General features: G+C 39.6%; 1 protein-coding gene across 1 annotated transcript in view; it reads left to right on the forward strand.

Annotated features, from left to right (window-relative positions):
- The window catches only part of LOC117831063 (calcium/calmodulin-dependent protein kinase type II subunit beta), a 65,994-nt gene that overhangs the window by 26,236 nt on the left and 14,547 nt on the right, over positions 1–25,211 (forward strand). The window contains exons 7-14 of the mRNA XM_034709541.1: positions 3,078–3,180; positions 5,189–5,272; positions 5,379–5,473; positions 5,572–5,694; positions 8,492–8,575; positions 11,962–12,004; positions 12,575–12,646; positions 17,238–17,275. Of these exons, the coding sequence (XP_034565432.1) occupies positions 3,078–3,180; positions 5,189–5,272; positions 5,379–5,473; positions 5,572–5,694; positions 8,492–8,575; positions 11,962–12,004; positions 12,575–12,646; positions 17,238–17,275 (642 nt within the window). The remainder of the gene's footprint in view (positions 1–3,077; positions 3,181–5,188; positions 5,273–5,378; positions 5,474–5,571; positions 5,695–8,491; positions 8,576–11,961; positions 12,005–12,574; positions 12,647–17,237; positions 17,276–25,211) is intronic.

Genomic DNA, 25,211 nt, shown 5'->3' on the forward strand with positions numbered 1-25,211 from the left:
AAATGACAAAAACATTAGAGCTGAGATGATTTGAGGATTTTCTCCTGTAACAAAACATCAACAAAGTAAATGAAGAGAAGAAATGACAGAAAATGAATAAATAAATATAAAAGTCAAGTCATGCTCATGAGATCATAAGTCATAAAAACAAGATTAGAATAATCCTAATTATGAGAAGAAAAAAAAATCCCCAAAATTTGGGACCGAAATAAATCCCCAAAAATGTAGAGAGTAAGTCTCAAAACTCCAAATTTTATCTCATAATTTAACATTTTTCTCTCTGTTATAATTTTAAGTTCTGATCTCATTAATTTTACTCTTTATCTTTTTTTATGACTTTTTCACAATTTCAACTTTTTAAATCCAAATTATTCAAAATTTTTGTCACAATTTTCATAATTTCATTTTCTTAAATCCAATAATTATATTTTTTTTGTCTTAATTTTGAATTTTTATCTAATTTTTTTAATTGACTTATTATCCCATACTTTTGACTTATATCACATAATTTCAACTATTTAAAATTTTACTGTATTAATTAACTCTCATAATTATGACTCTTTAATCATTTGGAATTTTTGATCTCATTATTATGATTTACTTTCTCATAATTTTAACATTTTAATCTCTTAATTGTATTTTTTCTGGAGGCTAACGGCTAACTGATAACAGGTTAACTCTGTCAATGCTAACTGCTGCAAATGGCTAGCAGGCTAAATGCTAACTATCTGATTTTTCACCATCACATTTTTAGCATTGCCTACATTTAACCCTAAATATAGAATATGCATAGAGCTAATAGTAATAATACTAACTTTACAGATAAATGATCATGAATACAAGTGATGGATTAAATGAATTTTGACCTCTTGATTGCACGAGGTGAAAACTCTAATCTTTAACCAAATACACTTTTTTTATTTTCACATTTCTTCAAAAATGCCTCCTTCCTTATGCTAAGTGAAGCTAAGCTAATCACCTGCTAGCTGTAGCTTCATATTTTCCACACAGACATCGATCTTCTTCTAAAAGTCGCTCAGAGTAAACAAACAGTGACTCAAAGTGTGAAGCTAGAACTGTGACTCTGGAGTGTGTTTCATGGAGCTGTGTGTAAGGTGTCTGTGTAAGGTTGTATAAATCCTGACTCAGGAGGGAGCTGGCTCTCATTATGGATCCGTGGTGTGTTTCAGTGTCGTGCAGGTGTTTCTCCTCCCGTGTTACATGGTTTTAATATGTTCAGCCCTCCTCTTCATCACTCAGGCCTCCTCTAATTGAGTTTCTGGAGCAGCCAGCAGAGGGTGACATGTGGACTCTCCTGCAGCTGCAGCACAGCAGCTGCTCCTGCGCCGCTGTGCTGGAATGACTTTTGGTTATTAGCACAAATCAATCACCATCAGGGTTAGCTGCTTATACAACGGGGAGCTGCTGTCAGTGTGTGTGTGTGTGTGTGTGTTTTGGGGTTTGTCAGATTGCCGTTACATCAGCGTCTGAGCAGGAGAGACACGACTGATGCAAAAAGACAAGCTGTGTTTGGGCTTCCTCAAGCAAACAAATGGCAGAAAAGGCCCGTACACATTTTTTAAAACCCCGGCCGTCTGTCTCTGCCTGCGAGTGTGTGTGTGTGTGTGTGTGTGTTCATGTGTGTGTGTGTGTGTAATAGAATATGTATGAGTGTTGCAGGGAGTGTTTGTGCACTGCATCCTGGGCTATTCTTAGTCCTCTGATCTGGGTTTAACTGGTTTCATCTCTGAGCTCTGTCACACTTTCTTTGCTGTTTATGAAAGAAGAGGTAATCTGTGTTTTCTCTCTGATGTGAGGACCGGGTGAGGGGGCAGACCAGGAGAACACGAGGGAGGCTAAAACCTGATTCAGGTTCCTCCTGAGATATAAACCGACTGTAAAGTGACACAGTTACTACAGAAACTTATAAAGTGACCTTAAATACTCTGAACCGGACCACCAAGAGAGACTTCAGGACTTCTGAGAGGAACTTAATGACCACAAAGACGATCACTGAACAACACAGAGAGAACTTTAAAGTGAAACATGATAACATAAAATATACAATAACTTTATGTTATGATCAACAAGAGGCACAAACTATCCACAATATGATGCAAAAAGACTCATAAAAGATGCACAATAACAACAAAGATTTATAAATGACGATAACAGATTAAATAAAAACAAAATTAGACACAAAATCAGGACAAAAACATTCAAATATGACCATCAATATATACATTAAGGGGTCACACAGCCTTAAATGTGGAGCAACAATAACAGATATTTAATACATGACCTCAAAGAGACTAAATCAAAAAAAATACATGATGTACGGTGGCCCTGAAGGTCAACAGCACAAACATTTTACATTTTATAAGTGAAAAAAAACCCCATTTCAATTAATGCAAAATATTTCACAAAACATGGAATAATTTTAAAAATGTTTAAAAAGAAATGCTAAAAATGTTTTAAAAATTACAAAAATATTTTACTATTATAAAAAAAATATTTTCATTTTTTTTTCCATTTTTCTAATTTTTTTTGCATTTCATGAAATATTTTTTAATTCTATGAAATGTTTTATTTTTTGAATTATTTTTGATCATTTTGTAAAAAAAAAAAATTGTCAAATGTTTTTTTATTTTTTGAAATATTTGAAAATTAGGTGATTTTTTTGCATTTGATATGAGAAACTTTAAAAAATGGAAAAACAAAAATAAAGAGATTAAAAATGTATATTTAGAGAATAAAAAACTCACTGAAATGCAAAATAACCACAAAAAGTAGAGCTTTAGGCCACTCATTTAAAATAACAGATTTTTATTCATCATTTAAATCTAGAAATTTAATATTGCTTGATCTTACATTGATTTAATTTTACTTTTAAAATTTAAAATTAGAACCACGGCTTAAAATCTGAGTTTAACATCTTTTAAAGAATGCTAAAGTCCGTCCCTCCTTTAAAACACCAGATCATTAAAAGTTTTAAAGGTACATGTTTATGTTTTAATGACTCACCTGTCTTTAGACTCTGACTGACGGCTCTTTGTTTTGGTGTTTGTGTCAAACAGCCGGAGAATCTGCTGCTGGCCAGCAAGTGTAAGAACGCCGCCGTCAAACTGGCCGACTTCGGACTGGCTATCGAGGTTCAAGGAGACCAGCAGGCTTGGTTTGGTATGTTACACACGCTTCATTAACTCACACATGAAGTTTGACTAGAAATGATTATTACATTTAACACTTTTACAGAACATCTAGCAGTCTGTTTCATCCTCCTCCTCCTCCTCCTCCTCTCTGTTTAACATGAAGGCTTCTGTATCCTGACAGCTGTGATGTGCAGCAGAGCTGTCGCACTGATCTGTAAAACATTGGGATGGATTAAAGAGGACAGACTTTACAGACTGTTCCTCCATACTGTCGTTTCATCTCTCTCTCGTCAGGGAGACTTTAAATCTGCCACAAACACGCAGAGACTTCAGAATCTTCCTCTTCCTCCTCTTTGAGACTTCTTCAGTCGCTCACTGTATTTCTCTTTCCAAACCTTTTCTTATTTTTAATTCGTGTACGTCACATTTTCTACTCAAGCTAACGAGACGGAGGAGAGAGGGAAACTTTAAAGTGATTACAGAACAAGAGAGAGTCTGTTGGTTCTTTTGAGTCAGAGCCAAACTGAAGAGTTAAAGTAAAGAGTCTGCAGCGAGCTAAAAGCTCTCTCTTTATATCATTAAATACATTTTCATAATGGACTCCACGGGATGATTGTGACACTGCGTCTTAGATGACTCTGTAATCACTGCAGTGAAAGTTCTCAACATTAACCCTTTGTTCTCTGCACAGTCAGCAGTGCGTTTAGACTATGGACCCTTTGTCCCTTCACCTCATCTTCGTCTTCATTTTGCACGGTCACTGTTGGGCGTTTAAGTAGGTAACATATTTATCTGCCATATTAATGCTGACTCAACACAACTTTCAGTCCACCTAACATGAGGCACAGAGGTGGAGTTGAGGCGGGACTTTTCCCGCCTGTCAATCAAGTTGACCACGCCCCCAATTATGCAATACTTGTAGCTTTATTATCTTCAAAACTAACGTGAGATAAAAAAAATTCATCCCCCCTACAGGGTGTGCTGAAAGTAAAATGAGCTATTCAAAGAAGAAAAGGTTTTTGAACCAGGCTGTAAACATGTTTATTTCTGCTGTAAAGATTGTCTTCTCTGAACGGGTGTGTATGTGGCTTTCAATGCTTTTGGGGCCAGCCTCTAGTGGACACTTTATGAACTGCAGTTTTTAGCACTTCAGAGGTTGCTGCATTAAGTTTTGTGTTAGGTTTCTTGGAGTCAATGGAGTCGTGGGGCTATAAGGAGAGCGATGTAGATTTTAGAGACTGTTTTTGTTTTAAAAAAAGCATCTTACTCTTAAAAGAAGCTCAGATTATTTCTGTTATGTCTGCAGAAACTAAGAATTGAACCTCAATTGATTCAGGAACTGGTGGATTCTTCATTTTGATGCGTTCTCCCCAAAGAATCAGGTTGCAACCATTTCTGCCTGTTTCATGGCTGCCAGCTGAAGTTACCTACTGGAGCAGCTCTGTACCTTTATTTTTTCGGGGGGGCATTTTTGCTTATATTTTATAGGACAGCTGAAGAGAGAGACAGGAAATGTGGGGAGCAGAGAGCGGGGGAAGACATGCAGTAAGTGGTCCACCGGCCGGGAATCGAACCGGCGACCTCTGCGTCGAGGACTGTGGCCTCTAAACGTGGGGCACTTGGACCACTAGGCCACCAGCGCCCCACAACTCTGAACTAATGAGTCATTCAGAAGTCCAGATTTGTTAAAAAAATTAATAGGGTGATGACAAATGGAATGCCAGAGTTGGGGGCGGTTAGTTTCAAGATAACGATACTAAACAACCATCATGCTGTTGGATTCTAACAAGTAAAATGTTAACTTCGTCTGCTGATAATACAACTTTTTGTCGACAAAACCGTACACCTTGAACTTCTTGTCACCTCAGTCGTGTCTCTTCATGAAAATACCCGAGCATTTCTTCTTTTCTCTTGTCTTAGTTGAAAAAATACAACTTGAATTTACACATTTCTTGTTTTGGGGCTCCAAGAAAACCAAGAACCTGGACCCTGATGTGTGTTTTTGTGTTTGTGTGTGTGTGTGTTTGTGCGTTCAGGTTTCGCAGGGACCCCCGGTTACCTGTCCCCGGAGGTTCTGAGGAAGGAGGCGTATGGGAAACCTGTGGACATCTGGGCCTGCGGTGAGCTATTGATCCTGTCTTTGTTTATTTATCAACGCCGCCTCCTTGTCGTCTTTCCTGTCACTCACACAGAGGGTGTGTGTGTTTGTGTGTATTTTTTGTGTAGGTGTGATCCTTTACATCCTGTTGGTTGGATATCCTCCCTTCTGGGATGAAGACCAGCACAAACTCTACCAGCAGATCAAAGCTGGAGCGTACGATGTGAGCTCTCCTTCCTTCTTCACGTCTCTCTTTAACTCAGACGTGATGCTGATGATGTGTGTGTGTGTGTGTGTGTGTGTGTGTGTGTTTGGGTTTAGTTCCCCTCCCCAGAGTGGGACACGGTGACTCCAGAGGCTAAAAATCTCATCAACCAGATGCTGACGATCAACCCAGCCAAGAGAATCACGGCCCAGGAGGCTCTGAAGCACCCATGGGTCTGCGTAAGTACACACTCTGCAGACTGGGAATCAATATTTCATGTGAACGGGCGTCTGTAATTTGTAAATCCCCTAAACGGCAAGTTTGTGAACATCTGTCCGAAGCTGCCAAACATCAGCACCATCTGTTTCCAAACATGCGATCTCTGATACTCGCTCGGCTTATCTTCAAAGATTTGTGGAAGAGGAGGGCAAAAGAGCAACTTATCTCTGAGGATAAGCACTTCTATTTGCTCCTCATCAGCGAACGTATCAGCTTAGAGCGCTCCCAGGATGCTCTGATATGTGCAGGAGAAGTTTGTGCAGTGAATTACAGAGAGGGGGAGAGGGGGCACTTTTCTACATACATACATATCAAACAACATGAAGTGTGTTTGACATCTCAGGTAAAGTCTCCAGATGTGAAACGTGCAGGATTCAGCCTCCTGATGTAAAAACACAGATTGTATCGATGCCAGCTCTAAGTGAGGTGGTGACCTCTGTGAGATCTGAAAACACACACACCATCCCACACATGAATAAAAACTACAGATATCATCACAGAAACATTTTACTATGATACACAAAGTGCAACTACTATTAATATCTGAGTATACAACGATTAACTGCAACTTAAAGACCAGATGAACCACATTTAGGTCTTAATGTTGACGTGTTCCTATATATTAATTTAATATTTGGAGAAATTTATGACCACATGATCGGATATTCACAAACGAACAAGGCTGAGCATGTTTATATAAAAAGGTAAAGAAGAAAAAAGAGATATTAATGCACTGTGTTCAAATTAAACATATCAAAATGTGTCAGTGTAATGATTAAAGTGATAAACTCCAACGTTCACCTTCATTCATGCCATCAGACCCTTTATTTAAAGCTCCTGTGAGAACATGTTGGTGTCCGTACGTTTTGGCGCCCCCTCTGGACGATAACCTCACAAAGCAGACGTACCGCCCAGATTATATGTCAGTCATCAGGCGGGTTTATCCTGCAAAGCTTCAAGCGTAATGATACGCTTGTTCCCAGTCAGAGAAGGAACGAACCAATGGGTGTCACTTTTAGGGGAAAGAGGCGTTAGCTAGTTTTGGCGTTCGCTAGTTGAGCCTGGAAAGGAGTCGAAAGGAGTCAGCTGAGGTGGTTCGGGCATCTGATAAGGACGCCTCCCTTTAGAGGTGTTCCGGGCACGTCCAACTGGGAGAAGGCCCCGGGGTAGACCCAAAGCGCGGTGGAGGGATTATATCTCCCGCCTGGTCTGGGATCGCTCGGGATTCCCCAGGAGGAGCTGGAAAGTGTTGCTGGGGAGAGTTATGTCTGGGTCAGTTTGCTTGGACTGCTACCCCCACGACCTGACCCCGGATGAGCGGATGAAAATGGATGGATGGATGGATAGTTGTAAACAATGGCGGCTCGTGAAGAGGTTAGCGTGGATGCAGCTGTAGGGGTAGTTTGATCTCAACTGGAGAACATTTCTTCATTGATGTGAAATATGTCCCAATGACGTAGCCTATCTGGCGTATTTGGACGAAGCAGTCCGTCTTATCGTCCACTAATTTTGTCCTAAAGCCAAAAAGATGATCTGTATTCTAATCATTTGCTTCCAGAACAACAAAAATCAGCCAAAGTTACATTTTAAAGATGGTGTGGGACAGTGCTCAGTCCTCAATTTGAGAAAACACTACCGGTTTTGTCCAGAGGGGGCGCCAGAATCAACATGAAAGCTCCTCACAGTGACTTTAAAGTGTTGCATGACGTCCACTCGAGTGGAAACTTCAAAATGATTAAGATTGAAAAAACTAAATTAACTTTTCAAAACAATAACTCTTTTATTTGATGACTCATGCATAAAGGGAAAGGTTAAAGGTAACTCTTGTAGCAGGACTTGCACACGTGACAGAGTGTTATAATATGACTTTGCTGTTTTTTGTACATCCTCACATCTGAATACTTCCATCAGTTCAGTCTCCTTCAGTCTCCTTCAGTCAGCAGCTCGCTCTCCCTCACATGTCAGGAGTTAAATTTAAGGCTGAAGTCTGTCAGGACACCGTGACTCCGATCTGGATGCTGCTGACTTTCTCAAACACTGTCTATGAGGTGTTGCAGAGATGGAGGTGAAATATGTCCCAATGACGTAGCCTATCTGGCGTATTTGGACGAAGCAGTCCGTCTTATCGTCTACTAATTTTGTCCTAAAGCCAAAAAGATGATCTGTATTCTAATCATTTGCTTCCAGAACAACAAAAATCAGCCAAAGTTACATTTTAAAGATGGTGTGGGACAGTGCTCAGTCCTCAATTTGAGAAAACACTACCGGTTTTGTCCAGAGGGGGCGCCAGAATCAACATGAAAGCTCCTCACAGTGACTTTAAAGTGTTGCATGACGTCCACTCGAGTGGAAAGGTTAAAGGTAACTCTTGTAGCAGGACTTGTACACGTGACAGAGTGTTATAATATGACTTTGCTGTTTTTTGTACATCCTCACATCTGAATACTTCCATCAGTTCAGTCTCCTTCAGTCTCCTTCAGTCTCCTTCAGTCAGCAGCTCGCTCTCCCTCACATGTCAGGAGTTAAATTTAAGGCTGAAGTCTGTCAGGACACCGTGACTCCGATCTGGATGTTTTTAGCTTCAGGGTTTGTTTTTTTTTCTTTGTCACAGATGTCGTCACCTAAAAAGCCTCAGCATCAACACATTTCCAGGGAAGCGAGTCTCTCCGACAGCTCCTGCCCACAGAAACCTGTCACTGTCAGAGCTCCTCTTCTTATGTTTTATTTTCAGCGTCTCTCTTCTCTGTCTCCTCGCAGCAACGCTCCACGGTGGCCTCCATGATGCACCGACAGGAGACGGTGGAGTGCCTGAAGAAGTTCAACGCCAGGAGGAAACTCAAGGTGTGAAAACGCTCAAAGTGTCCCTGTTTGCTCCTCCGTCTTCCTCCAAGACACTTCAGTTTCAAATCTAACCCTGCAGGATTTTAGTTTCTAGTTTCACCCCCCTGTTACTCTCTACATCCCCTTTAGATTCTGTACTCAGACTCTTTTCATTCAGACCCTCTTTGTGTTTTTTGAATCACATTTACACAAAGAGCTGTGCTCATCGATATTTGGCACCTTACTCCAGCAGGAGAGAGATAACACCGTCTCTCGTCTGAGTAAAGTCATTTAGCTTTTTTAATAAACCAAGACAAACAATAAAGCCGTCTTCAGGCTCCTTCTCTGATTGATTTTTTAAAACGCATCTCGGTTACTTCCTCTGAAGTGATGATTCATGCCAGAGAATTAAAAAAGAGAAACAGCTAACAACAAAGACAGCACAGGAGAGCAGAGAGAGACTTCACTTAGTTTTGGATTTCAATCTACATTTGAAACCGCTCCACTTAATCTCAATTAAACACTTTCTTTTAAGGTATAATTTTAGCCGTTAGCCTTTTTGCTTACAGCCACAGGGTTCCCGCCTGTCAATCAAGTCAGCCACGCCCTTATATGGGCAAAACTCATAAATTTGATATCTTTGAAAATACCAACTTATAATAAATTCACCCCGAACAGTGTGTGCTGATAGAGGAATGAGCTCTTTAGACCTAAACTGTTTTTTGAACCAGGCTGTAAACATGTTTATTTCTGCTGTAAAGATCGTCTCTTTGAATGGGTGTGTATGTGGTTTCCTGTTATTTGCAGCCAGCCTCTAGTGGACGCTCCCTGAACTGCAGTTTTGAGCACTTCTGCATTAGGCTTCATATTTTAAGACTGGAGGTTACCACTTGGTTGCAAGACTAAACCACTTGAACAAACTGCCATCCATTCATTTTTCATTATTTTGCCTTTTAAACCTGCTCTTAAAGAGGTGTTAGAATGCTTTTTCATATTTTACAAACAAATATTAAGTTAAAATGTTGGATGTCAATACTAAAGGTGGGCAGAGGTTCAGATTACAGGGTAAATGTGTTGGAGTGATCCCAGGATGTTCTGAAGAGCTTGTTCAGAAAGTCAGATGTGTATTTAATAAGGTATGAGGCTTGGGATCTACTCATTGCTTCTATTTTAAATCCACTTCTTCTTGAAAAAACTATGACTGGTGTTTTTTAAAAATTATATATATTTTTTTTTTTATTTAATTTAATTCAATTTAATTTAATTAATTTATTATTTTATTTTATTTTTTTATTTTATTTTATTTTATTTTATTTTATTTTATTTTATTTTATTATTATTATTATTTTATTTTTTATTATTTTTGTATTATTTGTGTTATTTTATTATTTTTTTTAAATGTATGGATGAATGTGTGGAGTGCTGGGTTCCGGAATGCATGTGTTCAGTAAGTTCTTTAATGCTTCTTAAAGAGACAGTACCTGAAATGAAGCGTTTCAAAGACACCAGTCTGAGATAAATAAAGAGTCCCTATCAGAGGGACAATATGCAGCCTGAGAACGAGCATCACGCCTCCTCTCTGCAAAGCTATAATTTCCCCGTGGAGTCAGTTAAGTTCCTGTGTTTCTGAGATGTGAGTCATGTGTTTATCTAAGTGGACTGAGCTGTTTGTATGTACGATGCATGAGTACATATGTGCACGCATATGTACTTGTGTTAAAGCAGGAGAGACAGCGGGCAAGCAGACTGAGCTTAGCTGGTCGCTCAGCACAGTGTTGTCGTTAGGGTTAGGATTAGGGTTAGGGTTAGGGTTAGGGTTAGGGTTAGGATTAGGGTTAGGGTTAGGGTTAGGGTTAGGGTTAGGATTAGGGTTAGGGTTAGGGTTAGGATTAGGGTTAGGGTTAGGGTTAGGGTTAGGATTAGGAATTAGGGTTAGGGTTAGGGTTAGGGTTAGGGTTAGGGTTAGGAATTAGGGTTAGGGTTAGGATTAGGGTTAGGGTTAGGGTTAGGGTTAGGATTAGGAATTAGGGTTAGGGTTAGGGTTAGGGTTAGGATTAGGGTTAGGGTTAGGATTAGGGTTAGGGTTAGGGTTAGGGTTAGGGTTAGGATTAGGGTTAGGGTTAGGGTTAGGTTTAGAACCAGAACCAAACTCAAGCAAACGGAACCAGAACCAGAACCGAACCAGAACTGAACCAGAACCGAACCAGAACCGAACCAGAATTCGACCAGAATTCGACCAGAACCGAACCAGAACCGAACCAGAATTGGACCAGAACTGAACCAGAACAGAACCAGAACCGAACCAGAACCGGACCAGAACCGAACTAGAACCGAACCAGAACTGAACCAGAACCGAACTAGAACCGAACCAGAACCGAACCAGAACCGAACCAGAACCGAACCAGAACTGCACCTGAACCAACTAGAACCGAACCAGAACCGAACCAGAACTGAACCAGAACCGAACCAGAACTGAACCAGAACCGAACCAGAACTGCACCTGAACCGAACTAGAACCGAACCAGAACCGAACCAGAACCGAGCCAGAACCGAACTAGAACTGAACCAGAACCGAACCAGAACTGAACCAGAACCGAACCAGAACTGCACCAGAACTGAACCAGAACTGAACCAGAACCGAACCAGAACCGAACCAGAACCGAACTCAAGCAAACAGAACCAGAACCAAACTGGATCAAACATTAATGTCCTCAGCTCGGATGGTCTGATCCGGTTTCTCCTCTCAGTGAGTATTTGCCCGGTCTTTGAGAAGAACCCTAACCCTAACCCTCTCAGAAGGAACAGATGAAGCCACGATACACAGCCTCCCCTCCATCACCTGTATCCTATATCCTCACATGTGATTGGCCACATGGCCGCCATGCTGACCAATCAAAACAAAGTTCTGCTGTGAGCAGAGCTGGGGCTGAGCACTGAGAGAGCTAAGCAGGGAAAGGAACAAACTGGGAGCCGGCTCTCTCTGGATGTGAGCCGGCTCTTCTGATTCACTATAAAGCATCGACTCTCAGAGCCGCAGCTTTTGATCATGACATCACTAATGTGTTTAATCTGTGTTACAATTATGAGGGGGTCCTTGGACAATCTTCTCACCTGTAAGGGGTCCCTGGCTCCAGAAAGTCTGAGAACCCCTGGTGTACGGTAGTTGAGCTCAGTGTACTGTAGCATAGATTTGCGTTACAATTAGTGCCTCCAATGGCGTCTCCCCCTGCTGGTCACTAGAGAGAATGCAGGTACACGGCTTCAACACGTATGAATACAGTGTATGTCTGGAACTCAAGCTCTGAGCCTCATCATGTCATTCAGATAAGAGGCCGACATGTTTACTACACTCAGAGTGACATGAAACCACGGACTCTGACTCAGCTCTTCTCCTTTCACCTCCACAGGGCGCCATTTTGACAACCATGCTCGTCTCCAGGAACTTCTCTGGTGAGTGTCCGCTCGTCCAAAAGACCGGAGCGAGGAGAACATGTCAGGTCTCTGAGCGGGAGAGGACAGGATGACACGCCATCTGTCTTCTGCAAAATCTCTTCACACATACACGCACACAAATACACACGCAGCAGGTTGATGGGCGTTAGTGTCAGAAGGAAGCAGGAAGCGGCGGAGATGTGTGCTCCGTTTGTGAGCCGTCTGATCTGTAATCTCACATGCGGTCTCGTCTCAGGCCGAGGTTTCTGCTCGGATAGACGGACTTGTGATCAATGAAAATGTTCAGGAGATAAAACACTTCCCTGGGAATAAGCGTTCATACTAACATCTCATATCTGCTTGAAGAGAGAAATAAATGCGTCCTGCCTGCTTTTGCTCTCCATACAGACTGTTCTCCCTGCTGACACCTGATTGGTCAATATTTCTCAGACTACACCATAATCAAACCAGAACTTTTCCCATGCTGAAAAGAATCAGACACTGGTCTCATCCTTTAAGCAACACTACTAAACTGTAATATCTCCTCCATCCTCCTCCTCCTCTTCATCACCTCGCTCTCTGTTTCAGTGGGTCGACAGACTACAGCCCCCGCTTCTGTCAGCGCCGTGGCAGGAACCACCGCCGGCATCGTGGAGCAAGGTAACCTCATCATTACTGTACAGTTTGACCGTCTTCTCTCTGACCCCTCCTCCTCCTCTCCCTCCTCCTCCTCCTCTCTTCAACCCTCACATCCCTTCCTCTCTCTGAACTTGTGGCGGACATGATTAAATGGAAATCCCCCCAGAGTCACAGAATCACACACTCTCCGACGATCCCTCAGCTTGTTTTAATCTCCCCCCCTCTTCTAAATCTTTTTCCTCCTCTCTAATGCTTCTCAAATGTTTGCCAAGGTAAGCAGCCTCTTCCCACATCTGGAAGCAGAGCGCATTACTGTATGACCGAGATTTCTCATCATGGGTTAAGGAGTCTTTGTTGTGCAATGCTGCATCGTGCCCTGCAGGGATTTAGGAGACACATTGCATGGTGTTTGGTGCGCTCCCTGCAGCTGAGATGTCAGATGTGATGCACAAAGGGAGCCTGTAATGGGACTTTCTAGTCTATTCCAACCTGGGTTTATTATTTGACATGTTTTAGAGTGTGCAGCCTTGAAACAGGCTGTAATGGCTGCAACATAATCAGTACCTCACAAAAGTTTGTCCCTTTAAAAGTGCTTTCTTTTTCATTAAACAGGCTCAAGTTGTTGATCTATGCAATCAAACAATTTAACAAAAACAGACCCTTCAAAAATCTACATTTTTGTGAAGGTCAGACTCTTAATGAACCAGGAAACAGACGTTACTTTGCTCTCCTTGTCAACACCAGACTCCATTTATGAAAACAGGAATTTTATCTTGCAGGATGTGCAGGAAGTTGATGATCTACCGCAAGAGAGTTGATCATTTTTTTGTAGAACTGTGTGTTTTACAAATATTGTGTTGAAATTGAAGCAACATTTTAAGCATTTTGGTGAAATAATAACACAAAAAATAAATCCTAACGGTCAAGGCAGCGGTAGACAAGCAACTTCTGTCATCACAAGGTAAAAGTACAGATTTGTCAACAGAGTTTTGTGTCTTTAAAGGTGGTTAAGTATTAAGAAATCCCCATAAAACTCAAAGCTAATCATGAGCAGTTAGCAGAAATTCTGAAATAGCTGAAAAAGCAACAGCAAAATGAGGTTGTGGCAGACAAGCAGCTCCCTTGTTCTGTTGGGTGTAATTGCTGTTTTTATGAGCGGGGTCTGGTCGAGTTTTTCTCTATAAATATTCATGAAAACTCAGAGCTGAGCAGGAAGTTGAGACTTTAAGATAACAAAAATCAACAAGCAGAATCAGTCTGAGGTAGACCAGCAACTCCTTTGTTCTCCGTGGTGAATAGCTGTTTTTATTGATGCAGTCTAGTTTAGCTTATAAGGGATTTATGTTGTGAAGGAATTCCTACAAAGCTCAGGTGATTAAGGCTTTAAAATACCAAATCAACTAATTAAAGGAGGCTGAGGTAGACCAGCACCTCCCTTGTTCTCCAAGGTAAATAACTGTAAATAACTAAAGAACTACAGGGGAGTTTATTTAAAGAGTATCCCATAACAATCAGAGCTTAGACTTCCCTGAGACTTGAAAGCTGCAAACCATCACAGAAATAAGGCAGGGTAGATCAGCAACTCCCTCACTCTGTTGGGAAAATATAGCTGTTAATGGAGTCTGATTTAGCATATGAAGGATTTATTGTAAAAATAAAAAAAAAATCCTGATTTTAATGAGCGGTCCCTTGAGACATTAAAATACCAAACCAGTAAAGCAGAGGTAGACCAACAACTCCTTTGTTTGATGAGTAAAATATCTGTTAATGGAGTCTGGTCCAGCATATAAGGGAGCTATTTTACAAAAAAAGTCCAGTAAAACTCAGACTTTTTCATGGGGAGTCTATTGAGACTGTAAGTAGCAATCCAACCATCTATATAAAGCAGAGGTAGACCAGCATCTCCCTTACTCTGTTTGACAAAAATGCTGTTTAATTAATGGAGTCTGGTCTAGCTGAAAAATGACTTATTTTACCCAAATTTCCCATAAAACTCAGAGCTTACACTGAGCAGCTCACTGAGATTTGAACGTGGTAAACCACCAGGGTAGATCAGCAACTCCCTTGTTTTGATGGGTAAAATATCTGTTACTGGAGTCTGCTCTAGTATATAATGGAGTTTATGTAAAAAAAAGAATCCCTGCTTTTAATGAGCAGTCCTTTGAGACTTGAAAGCTGCAAACCAATCACCAAAATAAGGCAGGTTAGACCAGCAACTCCTTTGTTTTGATGGGTAAAATATTTGTAATGATTTAGTAAATAAGGGAGTCCTTTTACAAAAAAAAGTCCCATCAAACTCAGACTTTTTAATGAGCAGTTTCCTGAGACTTGAAAGTAGCAAACCAATCAATTAAATACAGGAGGGGTAGAACAGCAACTCCCTTGTTCTGTTGTGAAAATGTGCTGTTTAATCAATGGAGTCTGGTCTAGCTTAAAAAAACATTTAATTTACCAAATATTCCCATAAAATTCTCCTAAAGTCTCTGAGACTTGAAAGTGGTACACCAATTAACTGGATGAGGCAGGGTAGATCAGCAACTCCCATGTTTTGTTGTCAAATATCTGTTATGGAGTCTGCTCAAGCATTTAATGGAGTTTATGTAAAAAAATGCTTTTAATGAGCAGTCCTTTGAGACTTGAAAGCTGCAAACCAATCACCAAAATAAGGCAGGTTAGACCAGCAACTCCTTTGTTTTGATGGGTAAAATATTTGTAATGATTAAGTAAATAAGGGAGTCCTTTTACAAAAAAAGTCCTGTCAAACTCAGACTTTTTAATGAGCAGTTTCCTGAGACTTGAAAGTGTCAAACCAATCAATTAAATAACGGAGGGGTAGAACAGCAACTCCCTTGTTCTGTTGTGAAAATGTGCTGTTTAAACAATGGGGTCTGGTCTAACTTAAAAAAGATTTAATTTACCAAATATTCCCATAAAATTCTCCTAAAGTCTCTGAGACTTGAAAGTGGTATACCAATTAACTGGATGAGGCCGGGTAGATCAGCAACTCCCTTGTTTTGTTGTAAAATATCTGTTATGGAGTCTTGTCTAATATATAATGGAGTTTATGTAAAAAAATGCTTTTAATGAGCAGTCCTTTGAGACTTGAAAGCTGCAAACCAATCACCAAAATAAGGCAGGTGAGACCAGCAACTCCTTTGTTTTGATGGGTAAAATATTTGTAATGATTAAGTCAATAAGGGAGTCCTTTTACAAAAAAAGTCCCATCAAACTCAGACTTTTTAATGAGCAGTTTCCTGAGACTTGAAAGTAGCAAACCAATCAACTACATACAGTTGAGGTAGAGCAACAACTCCCTGTTCTGTCAGGTAAAATGACTGTTTTATCAATGAAATCTGTTCTAGCATAAAAAAAAGATGTATTTTACGAAATATTCCCATTAAACTCTTCTAAAGTCTCTGAGACTGCAAAGTAGTCAACCAATTAACTGGATTAGGCAGGGTAGATCAGCAACTCCTATGTTTTGCTGGTAAAATATCTTTTAATGGAGTCTTATCTAGCATATAATGAGACTTGAGACAAACAAACTAACCATCTGAATACAGCAGAGGTAGAACAGCAACTTCCTTTTTCTGTAGGGTTTAGTGACTGTTTTCATCAGTGGAGTCTTTTGGTTTTGATGGCGTGACTAAAGACTCTTTCTGCTCTGAAAATAAAACATTTAATCGTCAACATAAATTTTGTTTCCTGGACTTTCTCTGTAATGTTCCTGGTCTCTTAAAAATGACACCCTGAGCCAGTTTGATCCAGAAATAAGAACTTGTAGTGGATTGGTTGTGTGTCTTTGCCCCAAAGGGTTACAGCCATTACGGCCTGTTTCACAGCTGCCAGCAGCAATCAACCAGAGGATTCCTAAAAACCTTTTGCACCTATTAGTCATTAAGAGCTGAGAGTGTGGAGCTCCACGCCGCTCCTCCGTAAGTCACGACCTCTGGATGATTACGCCCTGTTTTATGAAAGCATTATTTACATTCCCCGTAATGATTTCCCGACTGATCCATCCCACTCTTGAGATTAACAAACCCATTATCACATACCTGCATCTATACTCCACGTCCCTCATGCTCCCGCTCTTAATCCCCGCTCTATCTGGGCCTGCATGTGCGTGCATCTGTGTGTGAGTGTATTTGGATTATATGGAGAATTAGTTTGACTTTTTTTCCCCCTCATGGCTGATGTCCTCTGCTTATCTAATGCTTTGGGCAGTGGATCAGGGTTAGGAGGTGCCAGTTGGATGGAGATTTTTTAATGTGGGTTGTGTCAGTGTGTTTATTCGTTGGGGTTTTTAATGTCTTTTTACAGGACGGAGGGAGGGTTTCCTTTTTTTAAAAGAGGGAGGGATGAATTCTGGACAGTGTTTTTTTTCCTCCCCTTAAGGGTGGAGAAGGAGAGGACATGTGGAAAAACGAGCACTGTCACTCTTTTTTGTCGTCTGCATGCTCAGTTTTTCCAGATTTTGACCTTTTGATGAGCAGGTGACTGCTTCAGCGAGTGCATGCATGCTTCACAGTGCAGCTTTAGAGAGCCGTGGTCATCTGAAGGTGTATGATGTGTACTCTTCCATCTGAGGGTGTGTCGTTCTGCCTCTCTGCAGCAGCCAAGAGTCTCCTCAACAAGAAGGCTGATGTCAAGGTAAGCTAGCTGGATCATTCCCTTCTGTTGTGTCTCTCTGTTTATATACTTGGCTGCCCTTTAATTTCTTGGACGCCCTTTTTGAGGAGAACTTCTTTTACTATTCCATAAATATTGCAAATGAATGCGGGTGCAGATGTGATTTGACTTTGTGAAGTGCTGCAGCGTTGGCTTTCATATTTTGGAGATATTGTTTCTGGCCTTAAAGAGACAGAGTTAGCTTTATGTGTGCGTCACTGACTGCCCTGCTCTTCTCTTCTCATGTGATAAATCAGAGATGAGTAAACGCTTTTCTTCTTAATACCGGCCTTTATTTTATTTATGCACCTAAATAACGTCAGATGTTGTTGTATTACTCAGAAGGAGCAATGCTAAAGTAATAGATATATGCATCAAAGTTGTTATGTAGTATAAAGTTAACATGCAGCAGGGAGGAAGAAGTTAAAAACACATTAAATACTATGAAAAAGTCGCGAAGAATTAGAAATCTTTTCAACTTAGCGACTTATAATGTGGCATCAAACTCCAGAGAGTTGTTTTAAATTCAACAGGATGACAGAATGAGCATTTATTGACATTTCTACAGGTACAGGTAAATGAGTGTGTGTTGCTTCAAGAGGCAGCTTTCTAATAAATATAGAAGGCGAGCAGCAATATAATTCAATGTATCATCAATAAAAACATGAACCATATAGATGCACTTCTAAAACATGCATACTTATTTTATTTTGTTTTATTTTGTTTTATTTTATTTTATATTATTTATATCTTATTTCATTTTATTATATTTTATTATATTTTACTTTATCTTATTTATATCTTATTTCATTTTATTTTATTTATATCTCAGTTTATCCCTTCTGTTAATATTTTGACTTTCTTACATTCTGTTTATAAGAGCTCTGTAATGAACGAATTTCCCTCCTTGGGATAAATAAAGTATTTCTGATTCTGATTTCTGACACTTTTTTAAAATATAAAGGGAGACACAGTAAAAAAACAGTTAATAAAAATATGTTAACTCTTGTTTTGAGAATTTTGCATATTTAAATTTCACTAAATTGACTAAAAACTGACCTGATAAGATGTGATAAGTTCAATATTATGAACTGAAAATTCAGCGACGAAAAACCAGGAAGTTTAAAAAGCAAGATCATGAAAAAAGTTGGAAATTTAAAGTTACAACTCTTAAACTTTATTATCTTCTCATAAATATCCCTCATTCTGAAAATGATGGCTCAACTGGGTGTCCTTCCTTGCGTTTGTTTTAAAGCTACATTAATTTAAACATTCTCATCTATCTAGACATCAATCTATCTCACGCTCTTATTTTGAAAAGTCGGTGGTAACTGTGGCTGGGTGGTGTTAAATCCTCTCTTCTCTTGGACCCTCACTTTGGCACAGCTGACGCTTTGCATCACTCCACTGCAGACATTTTTCACCCCGGATATTTGTGCCAAACAGAAGCTCATTAACATATTGCTTTTATCTCCTGATGAGGACCCTGAGACTCTGAGACTCTGAGACTCTGAGAGTCTGCAGTGACGTCGTCAGGATGGATGATATCAGTGCACCTCTGTTTCTCAGTCCCGTCAGTGTTTGGAGTTTGTTGCACTCTGTGAGCAGTTTGCAGTGCACCCTTGTAGCGGTGCAAATGGATGTTTGTGTGTGTGTTTGTGATGTGTTGTTGTGCATGTGTGCTCTCAAGTTTCCCCGTCAGCCGTGAAGTTGAAATCAGTCTGTAGAGATGTTTACGTAGAGCTCCTGAAGTCCTGTAAGGTGAAGTTTAAAGTATCCTACAAATGCAAGATACAACCTGTGTGCAACAAAACTTTCTGATTGTCTAAACATGAGAATGCACCTTGATCTGGTGCACAAAACATAGAAGATGCATCTGAAATTAAACTGATTATCAAACAAGATACCTAATGTGTCAGATCTGCACATCATCTCCAAGACAGATTACATTTGAACCCTCCTGTTATGTTGCGCGTCAATTTGACCGATTTTAAAGTTAAAAAGTCTTAAGAAAAATGTTAAAAGTATTTTTTTGGTATGAAACTTCTTCTGCTTGGCTTAATTAGAACAATCAACATATAGAATAATTTATCAACATCACTTCATAAAAAATCTAAATAAATAAAATGCAAAATAAAATAAAAACCTATGTCATGTAAAACTATTGTATTTATATTTAGGGCTTTCCAATGTACATTCAAAAAAAATGAACATGAATTTTCATAAAAAATGAGTGAGTTATCCTCATTGAACCATGATCTGTGAGGATTAAAGAACACCAATGCACCAAATATTAATTTAAATGTTAAGTTATGGAGTTAATATTCAGATTAAAAAATGTTTATTGGGATTTTTTTGGGGTTCTGACACTTTTGGATGATTAGATATTCCCCCGGGTCAAATTGACCCAGAAACATTATTGCTGTCCCTAAGAAACGGATATAACAGGAGGGTTCAACATCTGATACAGATCTTTTAAAACAAGATAGTAAATTAATCACACAGAAACAAAATGAACTGAAGGAACAAGATCATTGTTTGTCTGCGCAAGATATCAACATATGTCTCAAATAACTTGCTTGCAGAAACAATGGATGATTAGCAAAATATTAATTGTGTTCATGCAAGATTATTATTATTATGTGCAAAAAAATCAATAAAATTGGCACCATTTTCTGAATTTTTGTTCACAAGATACTTATCTTGTTTACACAAGATAATTCAAATATTGTTCAGATTTATATCTTGATGCAGACAAGCTTCAGATCTTGTCAGATAATATTTCAGATGCTACATTATTTTCTTTAAAGGTGATGTGAGGAACTTTTGTTTTGTATCGGTTCTGGCGCCCCCCTTGTGGACAAAGTGATACCTCTTATCTCTTGTACTATACATGCAAAAGTAGTGTTTTCAACTAAAGCCTCATCCTGTTGTGTTCAACAGTCAACTTTATCAGGCAGTGTGATTCTTTTCCATGAAAACAGTCAAATAAAGGCTGTTTCTGAAGCAAGATGTCCATCATCTGGTCTGACACCTACCCCCCCAGGGTGGTTTCAGGCATTAAAAATTACAACAGAGAAGGTGCCAGTGTTGCTGCTGATGGACTTGTTTGCTATTGAAGGTTATAAAGAGGCATCAGTATCATTTTCAGTCTGTTTCTCAGCCATTTCAAAACTCCTCACAGGGCCTTTAAAACAAGATATTCACACTAACACTCAAAGGAATCTTGTTCAAGCAGGATAACATCTTTATGCACAAAAATGTAGATTTTGCAAGATGACTTAAGCAAAGAATGTAAAGATATGATGACATGATTATAATTCCTTTGCGCCAGATATTTGTCTGAGAGTGTTACAGATAATGTTCAGTTATCTTGTTTGAACAAGCTTATGAATGTACAAATAGAAGCTGTTGATATTTACCCTCTGACCTTCTTAGCATACGATCTTGTGTGAACAAGATCGTATTTCATTATGAATACATGAATTATTCACATCATACCTCTCTGTCAGGAGATGTTTATTCTTTTTACCCAAGGTGATATTTTAAATTCAGAACACACAGATCTTGTTCAAACTAGGTCACAGAATCTATCTTGTCAAAAGAATGTTGAAGTTATGAATTTATGGCTTTGATGGCAGAAGATACAAACCACACAGTGTGTTTCTTTTATTGCTTCTGGAGGTTTTTAATCTTGCGCCAAGTGTTGAAAGATAACATCATGTTTGTTGGTGTTTTGGAGCGCTGGTGAAGTAAACACATGAAATAGTGAAACCTCAGATCTTCTCTCTCTCTCTATCTCTTGACCTGTTCCTCTCTTTTCATTAACCTGCATCTCCTTGTTCCACCTTCAGCCTCTTCCTCTCTTCCTCCTCCCCTCCTCCCTTCCTCTCCTCATCCCCTCTCTCCTCGCGTGGCCTGATGCTAATCTCAGATTATTTCCCACCAGATGATTAAACCACCATTACGTAATCACAGCCTCTCCTTTGCTGCACCCTGACGTCGCAGCAATGCACACAACCCTGGAGCTCTTCCTCTCTTCCTGTATTCTCTCTCTTCCTCTCTTTCTCTCTCTTTTTGTCCGACACACTCTTCTCACTTTCAAACAGCTTCCAGGGATTTTGCTCTTTTTGTGTTGCTGAGCAGGTGCAACAGCTTGAAGCAGCAAGAGTGACGTGATGAGAGGAAGCCGGTTGTTTAGTTGTGTTTTTATCCTTAAATTAACGAGTGTAGTGTTTCAGAGAGCCGCTCTCGTGTTCACTGAGACCGAGGAACAAAAACTGAGTGTGTGCACGATGCTTAGTTGCAGGTCAGCAGACATCTGGGTTAATCCGGGCTGAATATGGTCAATATGTTTCTTTTTTTTCCTCCAATGACATCAAAGTTGTATATTTCTGCTATTAGAGCGGATATTAAACTGGGGAATATGATCGTTCCTGTGCCTTTAAATCACAAGCCAAAGCCTCAAACTGAGGTGGCTTACTTAATCAATGCCACAAAGGGTTTATTAAATCACAACATTTCCACCACTGGACTTCATGAAGTGATATTCAGTCAAACTTACTAAAGAAAAGTTTCTTTAATTATTTTAAAGGGGACTTCTGAAAAAGCTAAATTATATGTTTTAATGTCTCTTAAATCACAAAAACAACCCCTCATGTTTCCCAGCTCCTCTGAAGTCTCATTACTTTCATTTTAAAAGTTTGTAATGATAAACAGAGGTGGATAAAATACACAGTCTTTACCTGAGTCAAAGTTATTATTATTTTAATCACAGCTTTCAATCAATCAATCAATCAATCAATCAATCAATCAATCAATCAATCAATCAATCAATCAATCAATCAATCAGACTTTATTTATAAAGCGCTTTTCATACAATGACATTGTAACACAAAGTGCTGAACAATAAAAATAAAAATAAAAAGACCCCCTCCCCCCATCCTAATCCCAAAACCCACCCACAATCCTAAAGTGAAGAACATTAGAACATTAGACCCTACCTGACAGAACACGCAACACAGCTCCTGGTTCAAGCTCTTGTAATGTCACGCATTGACTACTGCACCTCTCTACTGGCAGGCCTCCCTGCATGCACGGTTAAACCTCTGCAGATGATCCAGAACCCAGCAGCAGCACGTCTGGTCTTCAACCAGCCTAAGACAGCTCATGTCACTCCCCTGCTCATTTCGCTACACTGGCTTCCAGTTGCAGCTCGCATCAGATACAAAACTCTAATCATGACTTACAAAGCAGGAACCAAAACCGCTCCAGTTTACCTGGAACCCCTCATCCAGGTCTACTTCCCTTCTCGCCCGCTACGCTCAGCCTCTGAAAAGCTCCTAGTGCTTCCAGCACACAAGGCCTCAAAATCACTAGCTGGACTCTTCTCTTCTGTTGCCCCTAAATAGTGGAATGAATTGTCCAACTCCATTCGATCTGCAGAGTCCCTCTCTACTTTCCAAAGACAGCTAAAGACCCAGCTCTTTAGGAAGCACTATGCACTTAGCTAGACTGTTCTCCACTGTTGTCCCCAGGGGCAGATCATGTCTTCCAGCTACAGTTGACTCACACTGTCCTGCTCTACTCTGGGACTCTTTGTTCAGGTCTGGAGTGACCCAGCACTTGGTACTTTGGTCATTATTGTGGTGATGTTAATTGTTGATGATGATAATGGAAGGTCTTAAATGGTTTGGTTGCTTCATTGTAGATGTTCCTTATTTACTTTGTGCATTGCCTTTCCACTGCTTGGCAGTACCTGCACCCAAATGGACTTGAAGCACTTTGTTCCTCTTACTGATCTTGTTTCCTCTTGTCTAGATCTTTGCCTGTGTTATTCTTGTTCTCGTATGTACGTCGCTTTGGATACAAGCGTCTGCTAAATGACATTGTAACATTGTAACACAATATATGCAACAATAATAATAAAAACAATGAAAATAAAATAAATAAATAAAAATAAAAAATAATAAATAAGTTGCTGAATTAACTGAGGAAATACTCTCATGATATCTTAATGAGGAAACACTGGAGGAAAAATAAGATGTTAAAACTCAACACAAGAAATTAAAATCACCAAAATAAAATACATTTTTAAGATAATAAAACACTAAAATATTAAACCATTAAAAGAAAATAAGATACTATACTTAAAATAAATAAATAAATAAAATAGAATAAAAATGACTAACATTTTTTTATCTATTTATTTCTTATTTCTTCATCGGATCTTGTTAGTTATCTTATTTTTAACTTTTCTTTCCACTCTTACTCATTTTATTACTTCTACTGTGTTGATTTTATTTAATTTTATCTTTAAGTATTTTATTTATAAAAATGTCTTTTTTAATTTTACCTGTTGTTGCTGTTATTTTGTGAAGCACTTAGGGCTCCATGTATATACCTATAAAAGGTGCTTTATAAATAAAGTTCAGTTGAGTTGAAAGTTTAGATACTCCTAGTCAAATATTACTCAAACACCAAACTGTCAGTAATGTTGTTTTCTTGTTTTGCTGTTTAATGCAAAATGCAACCTGCGGCCGCAAGAATTGAAGCCAATGAGGAAGTGTTAAAAACTGCAGTTCCTGGTGGGAAGACCGTATTACAACCAGACACTGGTGAAAATGCTGAAAAATTATACTTTTGAAATGAAATAATATTCACATTAACTTGGATATTAAAGCATTCAAAAACAAAGTCCTAACCCTAATAAGGAGAAGATTCCCCCTAAAATAATACTCATGTAAAGAACAGTCCTCAATTTGATCTACTTCCTGACTCTCCACCTCTGTTAGTACGTCTCTTAAATCCAGTTTGTTGTATCCTACTCCTCCTGTCAGTGGACTTCCAGCCTCCTGCCTTCACAAACGATAACTCTTCAATAAGCACCTTTCAAAAGCCTCCGCAGAGTCACAGTTATCAGGCAGCGGTGAGCGGAGCGTGCACGCAGATCTTCTGAGTCATTTGTTGATTTCACGCGGCTCTTCTCACATCAGGTGGCAGCAGCGGTGAATCAGAGAGTAAAGGATATGGCAGAGGAAGGCGGCACAGATGATGGCTTTTTCAATTTCTCCTTCAATCTCAGTGGTTGTTTATTATGGCTGGCCCTGAAATACCAGCGAGGTGTACATCACCGGAGGTAGTTTCAGAGTCGTATTTAAACTCTTTAAAACCTTTTTGTTTGACGCTCACCTAAAAGTGATCGTGGAAATCTGAACTCAAGTGTTTAATCAGACTTAGAGAGACGTAAAGATTCACCTTCGCCTTCTTCATCTCTCTTGAACCATTACCTTTTCCACCTCCCGTCCATCGTCATCCTTTAAAGGTGACATATCATGCAGAATGTTCTTTTTAATGGTTCTCTCCCTGAAATCTGTGTCCCTGTCTACAAACCCCCTGAAAAGTCAAAGAGTCCATTCTGCCCCTGTTCTGATTTCTCCACCTTTCTGTAAATGTGTGCTGAAACCAGCCGTTTCAGTTTTCAGTGTTTTTCATACGTCACAACGCCATCCGGTCTGTAACAGGAAGTCAGAGCTCGGAGCTTGTTCAGCCCATAGACTGTATAAAATACAACTCAACCCCTCCTCCGTTTTTCATTCCCTGCACACATGTGTGCTAACAAGGAGCTTAGGAGGGAGGCATGCTAGTTGTAGGCTGTCTTAATAAACACAAAGGTCGCTTTGACTCCCCACGTCTGCAGATTTGAAGATCTAGTGGATGATTTTTAGTTTTCATGGAAAAGTGCTAGCGCTAGTTAGCATAGCCACATAGCTACATGTTGGTAGCTGTGTACCAAGACACATGTCGACATGCTGACAAATAAAACAACAAGAAACACTAAATCTGTGACCAATAGTTCAGAAAGGTCCTGCTGCAGGCGCCTCTCCGTCAGGATCAGATTCTGGATCAGATTCAGAGG

The sequence above is a fragment of the Notolabrus celidotus genome, chromosome 19, assembly GCF_009762535.1.
Source record: "Notolabrus celidotus isolate fNotCel1 chromosome 19, fNotCel1.pri, whole genome shotgun sequence".
Lineage (NCBI taxonomy): Eukaryota > Metazoa > Chordata > Actinopteri > Labriformes > Labridae > Notolabrus > Notolabrus celidotus.